Here is a 13,769-nt window from a genome sequence, read left to right on the forward strand (position 1 = left end):
GTGCATAGGGTCGCTATGAGTCGCAAACGACTCGACAGACGGCACATAACAATGCTATATGTAACATTTTACTTAGAAATTGTTTGTGGTTTGCATACCATCATTCACATATATATACTTTTAGTTACTATTATCTTAATGAATATTAATACCTTGTCTCAAATTCCCTGGGCCTCTTGCCTGTTTCTTCACCCCATCTGCCTACTAACCTCTGCTATACTAGAGATTTTTCCACCTTGTTCCTCCTTGAGTCACCCTTGTCCTATCCTCTTCCCAACATATATACCTATCTTTCTCAGTTATCTTATTGTGACAGTAGTGGTTACATGGTAATTGTCCGGTTTTTTATTACTTTGTGTGTGTGTGTACTGTCAGATCAGATCTGACTGGTACAGGAGGAGATTGTTCCTCCTTCTCCAGCAGAGCATCTGGTGGATTTGAACCGTGCACCTCTGGGATTGCAGTACACCTTCTTGGTAATTGTCCTTTTGTGAACAAGTTATTTCACTCAAACATGGGAGAGTCATAGCAGACTTTGACTCTCTTTTGCTGTGTGGTATTTTATGAGTACGTCAGTGTTCTTTAGTGCTGCATAGTACTCCTCTGTGTGTGAATTTACCAGTTTCGCTATTCATTTGTTGTTGATGGGCATTTGGGCTGTTACTATTTTTCTTGCTATTGTGAATAACACTGCTAAGAACAAAGGTGTTTGTGTCTATTTTCATTTCCTTGGGGTATATATTCCTAGCAGTAGAAAAGCTAGATAATATGGCATTTTTATATCCATCATTTTTTGAGGAAAAGCCAGACAGCCTTCCGTGGTAGTTGTACCATTTTACAATTCCACAGTGTGCACCAGTCTCTCCACAGTCTCACCTGTTTACTCTTTGCTATCCTTATTGTTACAACTTTGCTATTGCTGTTGGGATGAAATGACATTTGATTGTTAGTGATTTTGAACATGCCTCCATGTGTTGGACATCTGAATATCAACCCCTTTGGGGAAGAGTCTTTGCCTTTTCCATGCCCATTTTTTCGTTGGTTTATCTGTCTTTATCTTATGGAAGAAGCACTGCCTTATCTGAAGTGTTGCCAATTCCCACCTCCCCCCATCTGTGGACTTTCTTTTTTACCTTTTTTTTAAAAGAAAACAAAAACAAAAAACACCACAAGTTTGATGCACACAGGTATTCGATTTTTAAAAGGTCCCATCTATCAGTCTCATCCTTACAGGTTGCACATTTTGGCTATGTATGCAGGCCCATGAGGGGTATTGGTCTGTAGTTTTCCTTTGGTAAGGTCTGTTTGTGTCTTAGAATACTCTGTGCGGGTTCTTTTTCTACTTTAAAAATAAGCAGAACCGGTGGCAGGTCACCTGGAATGTTTGGTAGAATTCACCGGTGAAACCATCTGGGGTGAGACTTTCTGAATGGAAGTTTATGATGTGCTCAATTTCTTCTTTTGTGATAGGCCTGTTCAAGTGTTACTCTTCTGTGACAATTTGAGTAGGGTGTTTCTAGGAGTTTGTCCATTTTCTTGTATATTCCGTTTTTCTCAGCTGGTTCTGAGTCTTGTCTTTAGTTTGTCTATTTTATTGATCCTTTCAAAGACTCAGCTCCTGGTTTTGTTGATGGTTTTCTTGTCCATTTATTTTCTGCACTTTATATTTTTCTTTCTCCTTGAGATTGTGGGCTTAAGCTTGTTCTTTTTTACTCATTATAGATGTTAGATTAAGTTGTTGCTTTACTCCTTTATATATATTCCAGAGGGTTTGATATGCTGTATTTTCATTCATTTTGATAAGTTTTTATTTCTTCCATAATCCAGTCATTATAAAATAAGGTGTTATTTAGTTTCCATGTGGGTGGATTTTTATCCTTTTTATATTTGAATTTGTTGAGGCTTGCTTGGTGTTTTCATGTATGTTAGTTCTAGAAAATTTAAGTCTTTCAGGTTGAGTGGCTAATTGTATAGTTCAGGTTTTTGTGGTTTTGTTGAGTGGTGTGTTAAAGTCTTCTACTATTGTAGTTGTCTTTATCTTGCGGGTCTGTCATTTGGTGTGTAGATATTAACTCAGGTAATGATCTACTGAACCTTCGAGTAATATCCAGTGTCCTTGTCTCTTATCAGATTAGTTATGGATGTCATTTGATTGGTATACTTCTTTTCCCACCCTTTGATTTTTAATCTGTCTTTCTCCTAGCTTCTTAGATGTGGCTCCTATAGACTTTTTCATCCAGTCTGACACTCCTTTTCTCTTACTTGGTGTGTTTAAGCCACTCACAGTCAGCCTCATTATCCATAGGCCCAGCTTTACTATTGTCACTTTGCAAAGTTCCTTATTTTGTTGGTGCCTCTCTGAATATTTCCCTGAGATTTCTTGTAGGTTCATTCTTCATTCTTGTTCTATAAGTGATTTCTTTCCTATTTGATGGACAGTTTTGCTGGATACAGACAGGATCCTTACTTTCATGATACTGCGGATAGAGCTGCAGAGTTTACACATTTCCACGGGCACTCGTCTCCGAGAGTCATCCACGTGCAGCTGCTTCCTCCTTGGGGGGCAGGGAGATGGGATCGATCCCTCCGTGGTGGGAGTGGGCCCACTCCTCGGTGATCAGATGAAGCATCAGTTCAAAGTCTCACTGGTGTCTTAGGATCGGGGTTTACCAGCACACTTCTGGGGAGCAAGGGCCCTGGAGTGAGTGAGAGGTCAGCCCTGGGCACTCACCTCCCCAATTCCTTCTTTATCATTTATGTTGCGTGCTGGCTGTCGAGTCATAGATGACTCATAGCGACCCTAGGAACAACAGACTTGAACACTAGTTTAACTTTCAACCTTTCTCAACGTTCATAGGGTTTCCAGAGGCAAGCTATATGGGAAGTGGATGCCACTCCTGCTTCCAAGCTTATTTTAACCGGGGAGCTCCACCAAACACTGTCCACCTTGGGTAACCATTATCACATTTGGCATATCAGTGTCACAGTGTTTAGCATCACAGAAACCACAAGTTACCTCTGTACAACAAATGGACAGACCAATGCTATACCACTTAGAAGAATGTTTGGCTAAAAACAATTGAAACCAAGCCTGAGTACCGCAGATTAAAACCACCCACGTTTGGCCTCATAGCATAACTTTCTAACCATTAGGGCAACAGAGCTCTCTGTAAATAAATACTTGGATAACTCAATCTTAACAAATTTCACATTTATTTTCTCCCCTAGGATAGTACAAGGAGAAGACAACCATCGCATATGCCTCAAGAATATGTAAGCGAAATACAAAATTATCTGCAAAAATACAGCTGTATACAATCCTCAAATTCATCTTACAAACGTCATCAAGATTTTACCCGCCCAGATATAAACAAATCACGACCTCTAGATTGGTGGAAGTATGACACGGACACTGACACTACTGGAGAGGTAGCCATGGAGGCGGAAGGTTCCCACTTCACTCTCAGCGAAGAGATGAAGAGAAGTGTGTATGTTTACGGCTCGCTCATACTTTTTCTTCTGGTGTTGATATTTCTTGCCTTGTATTTTCTCTGAAGACACCAAATAAAAACCCTCTTCGTACTTTTTAAAGATCCCATGTCTTCACAAAAGTGTTGCGTTCTTATTTCAGGGTTTCCTCCCAGCCATTTTCAATGTAATTGGCTTTTAAAAAGAGAAAAGATATTTTAACAAGGCACTTTTTTAGAACTCTAAAAATAAAGCTGCTTTATCCTAGAAATGCTGTCTGTGGTACAGTTTGGAAAATACTTTCGTGAAACTTCAGCTCACCTAGAAGATCAGGCCCAGGCTGATGTCTCTTGATCAAAAGGGAAATTTTAAAGTTAGGTTATTGATTAAGACAACTGTAGAATAATGGGAGCTCTCCTGCCTTTTCAATACATAGTAACAGAAGCTGTGAAAGTTTTCAGTTATGCTGACATTCTTAATAGGGGCCTATTTTCTAAAACTCACTATGCAAATGGTCGGCATGGTCTGTCAAGTATAAAGGCCAGCCCTCTTACCTTACTACAATACGGACATTCACCAAATATGATGTTGAAGCTCTGTCTACTGGTCAGCAGTCCTCTCAACCACTGGAAAGAAAAGTTAAAAAGGAAAAAAATACAGCTGCAGGATGATTACACATACTATGGGTAATCCCAAGTACCATTTCTTTCTGAATACACTGTATCTTTAATACTCTGAAATTTAACCTACTTCTAAGACAGGGAAATAGTACTTAGAGACTGTTTTGTATCAATATGGGACTGCATTTCCTCAGCCAGTACCAAACTATTAAGATACAGAGTAACAAACAAAAAACAGCAGAGGATTCAAGTGGGGTCAACTTCTGGAGTTTAATCAAATTATTATGAGCTCTCCTGAAACCAAAAGAAACATGCTTTCTTTCCACAGCATGGTGTCTGAAGGAATGACTTCTGACAGCTTGCCCCAGGTATGTGAAATGAAGTTCAAGCAACCATCTTTGCTCCAAGGAGCACCCTGCTTGCATTTCATCCAAGTTAGATTTGTTTGTTCTTTTGACAGTCTGTGGAAACACTCAGTACTCTTCACCGACACCGTAATTCAAAAGCATCAGTTCTTTTCAGTCTGTCTTACTTGTTCAACTTTCAGATGCATACACACAACTGAAGATACTATACGTTGAAAGAGATGCACCTTAGTCTTTAAACTGACATCCTTGCTCTTCGGCACTTTAAAGAACTCTTGACAGGAGATCTGCCCAAATGCAGTGTGTCTTTAGATAGTTTGCTTCAGTGAGTGGTGATTGTAGATCCCAGCAAAATGAAAACACTGACAACTGCAATCTTTTCTCCATCTATCACTACTTTGCTATGGTCAGAGGGTGAAGATTTTTGTGTTCTGCATGTTGACGTGTAAATCATATGTACTAAAGGTTATAATCATTGTTCAGCAAGTGCTTCAAGTTGTTTTCACTTTGCACGTCATTTTCATAACCTTCATTGTTGTTGAGTCGTCTTCCAGTCTTCATGCTGCATTCTTTACATAGGAGATTTAACAACTTTCCCTAAATCCATTAAACAGGTATTAAGAACCTGCTACGTTGGTGGCCTAGCAATAAAGAGCTACACTGCCAACCCAAAGGCAGATGGTTCATATCTACCAGCTGCCTGGTGGGAGAAAGGCATTCTCCCTCCTGTGCAATTTACAGCCTTCAAAACACCTTCAAAGGTCAGCTACGCATTGCTTCTGACTCGACAGCATCTAACAATTATAAAAATACCACAGCTCTTTACAAATTACATCTTAATTCTAGTCTTGTGATCACCAAAAATGAGTTACACTTTGATCGATAGCAGCCCATCTTAAAAAAGCATATAAATCGTCATTAAAAATAAAAGCACGGGATCCCTTTAGGGGATTCTCTAAGTGGACTTGCTACTTCATGACTTTAAATAAATTGTATTTCTGTGTCTAAATCTCCTTTGCTCTAACAGGAATCACAAAAATAGATACTGAAAACTGAATGTGAGGGGGTTTAATCCACCTATAATTGATCATTTAGAAGCAGGAGTGGCATCCACTTCCATAATAGCTTGCGTCTGGAAACCCTATGAACCAGGAGAAAGGATCAAAGTCACGCATGCAAGTGTCAACACTTTTCTTTATAGGGTCACTATGAGTGGCCTATGACTCGACGGCACTCAACAACACTGATCATATATCAAATGTGCACCAGGACAATCACGAGAGAGAGAGAGAAAGTGTGAGAGTGTGTGTGTGAATGATAGACAGCAAAGACGAAAGGCTACACAGATAATAAACAGTAAATAAAAGGACACTGTCTGAGAGTACTGGAAGATGTTCAGAGAGCAAACACATTCGTCTCAGTATCAAAGGTGGGTTTTCTAAATTTCTCCCTAAACCAAGGCTGAAAAGGAATTACTCTAGAAATGCTGTTTTCCTTCCCTCTCCCATCACTACCACCACCTCCACCTGGATGTGCCCACAGTGTGCTTACCTGAGCTACTCATGAAAGATTCCACTCCACCCTCAACTTGATCTGTTAGGCATCAATGAGTGAGCTCATGCATCTAGCCTGGGGACCCTTCTCGGCACTAAATCACTCATTAATAACCAGTAAGAAAGACACAGTCATCTGGAAAACTCTGGTAAAAGGACTTGCTGGCCAAAGAGGGGCCTGCCGTTTACAACCTGGATTTAAGGTGCTGTGTATTTCAAGTGAGCGCACTGTCTGTGTTAATTAAGGCTAAAAACAGAGCTGCCAACACAATTTCCCTTGTTTTCACCTCGTATAAGCATATCTGATGGAAAGGTTGTCCACACTGGGGATTATCACACACTTGGTCAGGAATTGCACCATCGAGTTGGAAAGCATAGCAGATTCCACAATCCATAGTAAAATCCTTGAGAATAAAAGGGGGGGGGGAGTTTGAAAATGAAGTTTGAAACACATGAAGTAAAATAAAGAATAAATAATAACTAAGAATAAATCATAAATAAGTAGTAAACTTAGATATACAGTTTTAATATGGTACCTATAATCCCTGTTATTTAGCTATAGGATTTAACTGTAAAATACAGTATTTTGACATGTAGTAGTTATTATTAAGCTTGAAAATTCTGTAACTAAATGGGGGTAGAAAAAAATCCCCAACCCACAGAAACATCCCCACCACTTTTAACAGTCTAGAACCTTCGTTAGCAGCTCTGTCAAAAATCAATTCTAAATTCATTATTTTTGGAATAGAGTGACACATATTAATTTTTTAACACTGCACTGCACTGCACTCCTTTACAAACCCATATGTCAAATTAATTAGAACTTTATTTTTGTCATCTCTAGGCAAATAGTACAGGAAATCTACATGTCTCATGTGCTATTCTCGGCCTTTCCCTTATCCTTAGTAATAAAGATGCATAGAACAGATCACTGTAATGCTGCAAAGATTATGGGGGTGCAAGGGCGCGGAAACACATAACCACCAATCGAAGGTTGGTAAGTTGTCTGAGGCAACTGTTGCTTGCAATTTAAAAGTCTGTTGTAATAAACCTCCGACATTCCCTTTTCAGCTTCATTTTTCTTGGGAAGCAAAAGAAGGGAAGTTCACTTTCATTATGCAACATTAGGATTAGCCAAGAACCGACTGAACAACTCACGGATTTTTCCAGGATACTGCGAGCTGGAAAATCAATTTCTAAAACGTCTTTCAAGTTTTGTAACGGAGTATTTTCTGGATCCCTGGAAGAATAAAGGAGAGAAAGTATTGCTATAACATTTGTGAACATGAAGAAAAATTAACAACTATAATGTTCAGGATACGTACCACAAATGTATATTCTTGCTTAGCTTAATTCCCAGGGGTTTTATCACTTTAGATATTAAAAGAAAGAAAGAGCGAGTTAGCAATTTAGCGACTGCCTTTTTCATTTTGAGAAGTAACATTTGGCACAGAATTACTAATCAGATGATACACACTATTTAAAAAAAATCACAAAGGTATTAAGCTCAGAATGAGGCGTTACTTCACCTGAAATAATGACTAATGCTAATATTTTTTAAAAGTTTAGCAGTGATAGACAAGGATTTTATGATTCTTTTAAAAATCTGTAACTCTCAGACCTCGTACCATGGTCAGCTCCTAGAAAGTAACACTCGGGAGGCATGGTGGGGTGCCTGGGGTCAACGTCTATATTTACTGACGCATTATTCCCTAGAATGAAAGAGGAAGATTAATTAAAATGTTCAGGAGTCAGTTCTTTCAAATTAGCAAAACTTAAAGAGATGCGTTTTGAAACTATAATTAACCACAAGGATTCATGATTTCCAAGTCTGAACAAAAAAAAAAACAGGCCAAATAAATTATAAGAGTCCATTTAGATGGGAATTCTAGTCAAAATTCTATTACAGTAAAACTTACATAAAATTTCTCCATCGAATCAATAAATCAAAGGTCTTTAATATAAAAAAATAAGAAGTCATAAGTTTAAGTAGTAATGATCATTACTCTTTATGACTTGCTTTTCATACTACTGTGGTCAAATTAATTAGACTGGAAATACAAGGACATGTAAGAGTACACATGTTCTTAAATACGAATTTTATGAAGAGCCATGGTCCATTTACAAAAAGCATTATCTGAATTATGTTGCGCCATGGGAAGGATTTAGTTCACGTTTAAAAAGGAAAATTTTATTATTAAACAAACTACCCACTTGGTAGGACCTGAAAAAAATGCTATTTCTGCTTAGCACTAGATGATTTTAGAAACTGTTAACTGCAATACAAAATTATAATGCTATTTTTTTGAAAATACATAGTTTATTTCAGATCAATTTAGATTTCGTTTTCTGATCAAAATATTTTGGTAAATTCTCAACTGTAGAACAAACCTTTTGCTCAAGATTGGCAACAAAACAAAATTATTAAAAATCAGGCCAAAAATAAAAGCAAGAAAGTTTTAAAACCTGCTATTACATCATTAAAGACTTGTAAAGTTGTATTTAATTTTTTACTGTAATTTGAACTATTCAATCATTCATACACATTTTGTTTTATGACAGTAATTATACTATGCCTAATGGAAATGCACTTTTCTCATTTCCTCCCTGAAACTCTCCTTTTTTAACCAAATCTTGGGTAACATGATGACAGATTCCATTTTAGCTTTTTAACAATGTCTTCTACTCCTCTACTAAGAAGAAGAGCTCTAGAAAATATTTTCACTTAAGGACAAAGGCTGTGTTAACTCATCTTTAAGTTGCTGGAAACTTGGGCCAATGAGAGCAAACCAATGCTTGGGGGCAAAAAAGTAACACTTAAGAGGTAAATATAAAAAGGATTAAATGAACACGAGGCTATTTAAGGTGAACACTGAAAAATATAATAAAAGGATAGTTAATCATAAACTGTTAAGAAGGATTATTTTAATGGGTCCATGGAGGTAGTAACCTACTATAATTCTTCAAGGAGTATTTCTATTCTTAATGTCTACTTGTTCACAAAATCACCAACAGGTTAATTATTCCAAGATAAATGCTGTTAAAACTTTTTCCCACTAGCAAAAGAAACAATACTGTTTGTATAACTATTGGACCATTGTACTTTTGTCTTGTCAAAGTAAGGTGTCACTTTTCTTGCCCAAATAATCTAGTTTGCCTCAGTAGAAAGTATAAAACCTGCAGGGTCAGTTGGAGAAGACAGGATCATTTCTAAAGATCCTGTGAAACGTGTGCCTTTTAACAACTGACCTAGAGTAGCTGAAGGGGAAAAGATAGATAGTTATCTTATAACTAGAGAGTTATAATATTTTAGTATAAACTCAGAATGTAGCTTAAGCATCTACTCTTAACAGGTTTCACTCGAAAATTGACTTCATATATTCTTACTCAGGAATTTCACATATTTACGATAAAGAAAATATGAAAAAGTATTTTCCATTCCTATGCTTTCTGTTGACTGTGCCATGATCCATTTCATTTTTTTTTCTAATCCTCTCCTCCATGGGTTTGTCAGAAAGTGTTCCCAGATTTGTTCACACTAATGCTGTCTCGTTTCACAGATGAAAACATCATTATTTCTAACATAGTTTTCTGCTGTTGCTGTTAAAAGTAACATAACTCCTGAATATCCTGCTGCACCATTTGGTGCTAATTAAAATCTAATTAAACACTGTCTGAAGGCTACTTCCATAGCAGCATCACCTTTTATAATGAAACACCTCAATATTTTGTACTTCCCACCTGAAATATTTACATTGAAAGATGCCGTACTGAAATAAATCCCCAAAAGTTTCCAGTTATTTTTTATAGTATTATATTAAAGCACAAGTCTTATTATCTAAGAGTCCACTCATTTATAAATGAATTTTCTTAAGTAATAAAATCCAATACTGGACACAAAATCCCTTCGTTAGTCTTTCTATTCCTACCTAGTGCAATCCTGCGTGCTGTGGCGCTCCGGGTGGGATTCTCTGGCTCAAGGACCCAGGTCTTCTCATCGATTTCATCCATAGCATCCCAGAATGCCTTCAGTGAGTCCAAGGCTGCTAAAAACTGACTGTGAATGCTTTCTAAGGAGCTCTGTGAAGAGATGGAAGCTGACTAAGTTACGCGGCACTCCACCAACGGCAGATCATCTTTCACTTGAAATACAACTCAATTTCGAAATTTCAAGCTCTGCTTCATTTTGGCTAGAAAATAGACTCCAGTAAACAAAACTCACCTCTCCCTGCTTCCCATCTTTTCCTCTCCATCAGCATTAACAGGAGTCATTTTTGTCACTCGACTATACACATCCCGTGGAAGAATGGCTTTTTAAAAACCATCATCTTTTTTTGCTATGACATAAGCTGTACTATATGTAAGAAACAACAATTACTAATACAAGATATGTACAATTTTATTAGTGTAGTTGCTATATCTCTTATGTATTGAACTGATGTCTATACAATTCTAGTATAGATAGAATTTCAATTTCTTTTTGCACTTAAATGCAGTATTATTTATAACGGGATTAAATGAAATCACCTGTCATTTATGGGGAAAAAAAACTTTGCAAACTTTGCTTAGCAAAGAGCACAGAAAAAATTTTATGCATTTTTTAATGTGTTCAAACAAATTACAGACAAGATTGGTCCCAAATGTAATTTTCATCCAGACTCTAAATGCAGTATTTCAGCCATTATCCTTTGTAGGAAATAATTCAAGTACATTTTCCCTATATAAACGCAAAGCCATCAAAAGACTTTTATACAATATTGGGAGTGTCTCAGAAAGTGTGGTGTGTTTAAAAGACATATATATTTTACTACATAGTTTTTGTATTTTTTTCTTCTAATTATTTTCTTAATACTAATTTATTTACAAAATTCTAATACATTGATTTTGAGAACTGATTCTTCAAGTTGCCCTCACCCTAATATTGTTTTACTATAAAGAAAGGAATCAGCATGGAAACGTTCAAACTCTTTTATAAACCATTTTAAAATAAAATATTTTTTAAATATTTATTTAAAATATTTTAAATATCCAAAACATAAGTCACTGAAAAAAATGTTAAGTGTATTTGACCAAAATGATGAATTCAAGCCAACAATAGATGAATATGATAAACCCTCAAACTAAAAACGTCATTGTTGTCAAGTTGGAAACGACTCTGACTATAAAGTTTCAGGAAGAGAATACCCACCTTTCCCCCCCCCCATAGAAGTCAATGAACTGAACTGCTTTTAAGTTGGCAGTACAATTTCCTACTCACTCGGCCCCAGAGTTTCCTAATAATAAGTTATTTTTTAAAGTACGTTTCTTAAACATTTATTTACCATCTATGTACTCAAATAAAATGATGTATTTCATCACTTCAGCCTGGGTTTGTACTTGGATAAATTCACAACACTGCTTTCAACTCTTCTGACTTAAACACAGGCCAAAGAGTAAGAGAAGGAATTAAATTAAGTCTGAAAAGAACCCAGACTTAATACACACAGTGACTACACATCGTAGTCTCAAAAAAGAAGGGCACGTTTCAGCTGTGTTCCTCTTGTTACACTGAAGGAAAAACATTCATTCTATCCTACCATGCCTTATTTATCTGTAAGTTTAAGTGGCTTACCCAACTACCTAGTTTTTAAATCAGCCTAACAGTATATGTGGAAGAATAACTCATAAGGGAAAATGCCCAAGATAACATCTTCAGCAACACAGTTCAAAAAGTCAACAATTCTAAATAGAACGGTTTGCCAATCCAAAAGATAATGTTCTCCTAATACAAGTACTTAGATTCTCTTTCAAAGCACCATTAGAATGCATTTCCACTTATTTCTACTTTTTGCTAATAAACAGATTTTAGTCAACTTTTACCTTATCTGTGTATGTGTGTGTATACATCCACATACACTACACACACACAGCTCTATGTGCAATGTTTATATGACACAACATACAATAATTTTTTTTCCTTTGACCAAAAGAACATTCACATTAGAACCAAAATATTTGGATTATATGCCACTTTCTATCCCCATGTATTTATAGGAGACGTCAGTCACGCATTTCATGATGAGTGTTATTTTGTAAACTATAGAGAAAGAATTTACGTTTTGGAACCTTTATGGATTTACCTTTCCCTAACAGAACTAGTGAAACACACACACAGTTTAAATACAGCAACATGCTAACCTGGAACACTGCAACACTGAATTCACTACTCAAAGGAAAATGTTATCCCTGTTTGCACCAGAAACACAAAAGCAGGTTCAAAGGAAATGAACCATAAGAATAGGGAAGAATAATAAAAAAGTGGAGAAGGAAGACAAGAGAAATCTGCTGCGAAGAGACACACTGAAGCCTTCAATATGGATTGAAGCTCAACATCAAGAAAACAAACATTCTCATCACTGGGCCGACTGGCAGCATCAGGATGGATGGTGAAGAGATTGAGATTGTTAACAGCTTTAGTTTGCTTGGGTCCAACAGACAAATTGAATTTGGAAAGTCTGCTGTCAAAGACCTCTCCAGAGTCCTGAAGAGTAATGATGTCAGTCTGGAGACTAAGGTGTGCCTGATCCAAGCAATGGTCTTTGCAGTTACAATGACTAGGGATCATAGAAAGAGAGTTGATGCCTGTGAGCTGTGGTGCTGGAGAAAAGTACTGAATATACATACCATGGACTGCTAGGAGAACAAACAGATTCATCCTAGAGAGGTGAAGCCAGGCTCATCCTTGGAGGTAAGGATTCTGAAGCTCCACCTGACATACTTTGGACATATTGCAAGGCGGGACCAGTCCTTGGAGAGGGACATCATGCTTGGGAGGGTGGAGGGACAGCGCAGGGGAGGAAGACCCTCAATGAGATGGATTGATTCAGTGACTAGGGTAATCGGGATGGGCGTGCTGGAGACAATAAGATTGGCGCAGAATAGAGTAGGTTTTAGGGCTGTTGTACATAGGGTTGCTATGAGTCACAGGCGATTTGATGGCACATAACAACAACAACATACACACACCACTGAATGCCTAGAGAGCAAGAAACACTGACAGAGAAAGAAGAGATCCCAGAAGAGAATGATGCTGAAGTCTCTCAGCTAAGGACAGCTATGGTAGGATGACTTCTTGCCTTTACAAATAGAATAGGGAGAGAGACATAGATTGAGCTATGTCCCACAAAAAAGTTATGCTAGGGAAAAAAAATTAACAGTTATGTTGGGATTTTAATCTCTGTGCTTTATAAACATATCACTGTTTAGAAACAGGATTTCTTGTATCATGTTAATGAGGCAGACCATAAGAGACGAGTAAATCCCAGGTCTCCTCCCTTCTGCATGGCCTCTTATAAAAAGAGCAGAATGCCCACAGATACATGCAAACACACACACACACACACACACACACACACACACACACACACACACACACACACACACACACAAGGTACCACCGTGGGAAGACCTCTCTCCAAGCAAGGGACTACTGAAGATTGCTGGCAGATGCCAGGAACTGAGAGTGGCTTTCAGAAAGAATGGATTTTATCGCTTCTCCGCCTTTTGGCTACGATCAAGTGTAGAAAGAAGGGATTTTCTGGGCCAGTCTCCAGGGAAAGCAATCATTTTGGAAAACACAGAGGGTCAGCAAAAGAGAATGATAGTCAAATCTTCTACTTCCTCTGCACCAAATGTCCATTTTTACAAGCCCGTGAAATACAATGGGATTTGATGCACTGGAAAAGACACAGACTTAAACAACTGAAACTGGACATTATACACAC

The 13,769-nt window shown here is 37.5% G+C and overlaps 2 protein-coding genes across 2 annotated transcripts in view; one reads left to right on the top strand and one right to left on the bottom strand.

The window, feature by feature from the left end:
* The window catches only part of VRK2 (vaccinia related kinase 2), a 107,320-nt gene extending 103,765 nt beyond the window's left edge, over window positions 1–3,555 (top strand). The window contains exon 12 of the mRNA XM_006880937.1: window positions 3,229–3,555. Coding sequence (XP_006880999.1) covers window positions 3,229–3,555 — 327 coding nt within the window. The remainder of the gene's footprint in view (window positions 1–3,228) is intronic.
* Window positions 3,556–3,627: 72 nt separating this feature from the next.
* Window positions 3,628–13,769, bottom strand: part of LOC102857987 (E3 ubiquitin-protein ligase FANCL-like) — a 91,555-nt gene continuing 81,413 nt past the window's right edge. Inside the window, exons 9-15 of the mRNA XM_006881025.1 lie at window positions 9,936–10,086; window positions 7,635–7,718; window positions 7,332–7,377; window positions 7,165–7,246; window positions 6,294–6,410; window positions 4,023–4,094; window positions 3,628–3,663 (exon numbers count right to left, since the gene is read on the bottom strand). Of these exons, the coding sequence (XP_006881087.1) occupies window positions 3,628–3,663; window positions 4,023–4,094; window positions 6,294–6,410; window positions 7,165–7,246; window positions 7,332–7,377; window positions 7,635–7,718; window positions 9,936–10,086 (588 nt within the window). The remainder of the gene's footprint in view (window positions 3,664–4,022; window positions 4,095–6,293; window positions 6,411–7,164; window positions 7,247–7,331; window positions 7,378–7,634; window positions 7,719–9,935; window positions 10,087–13,769) is intronic.

This window comes from Elephantulus edwardii, unplaced genomic scaffold (genome assembly GCF_000299155.1).
Source record: "Elephantulus edwardii isolate Elephantulus edwardi_28Jun2011 unplaced genomic scaffold, EleEdw1.0 scaffold00011, whole genome shotgun sequence".
In the NCBI taxonomy this organism is placed as follows: Eukaryota; Metazoa; Chordata; class Mammalia; order Macroscelidea; family Macroscelididae; genus Elephantulus; species Elephantulus edwardii.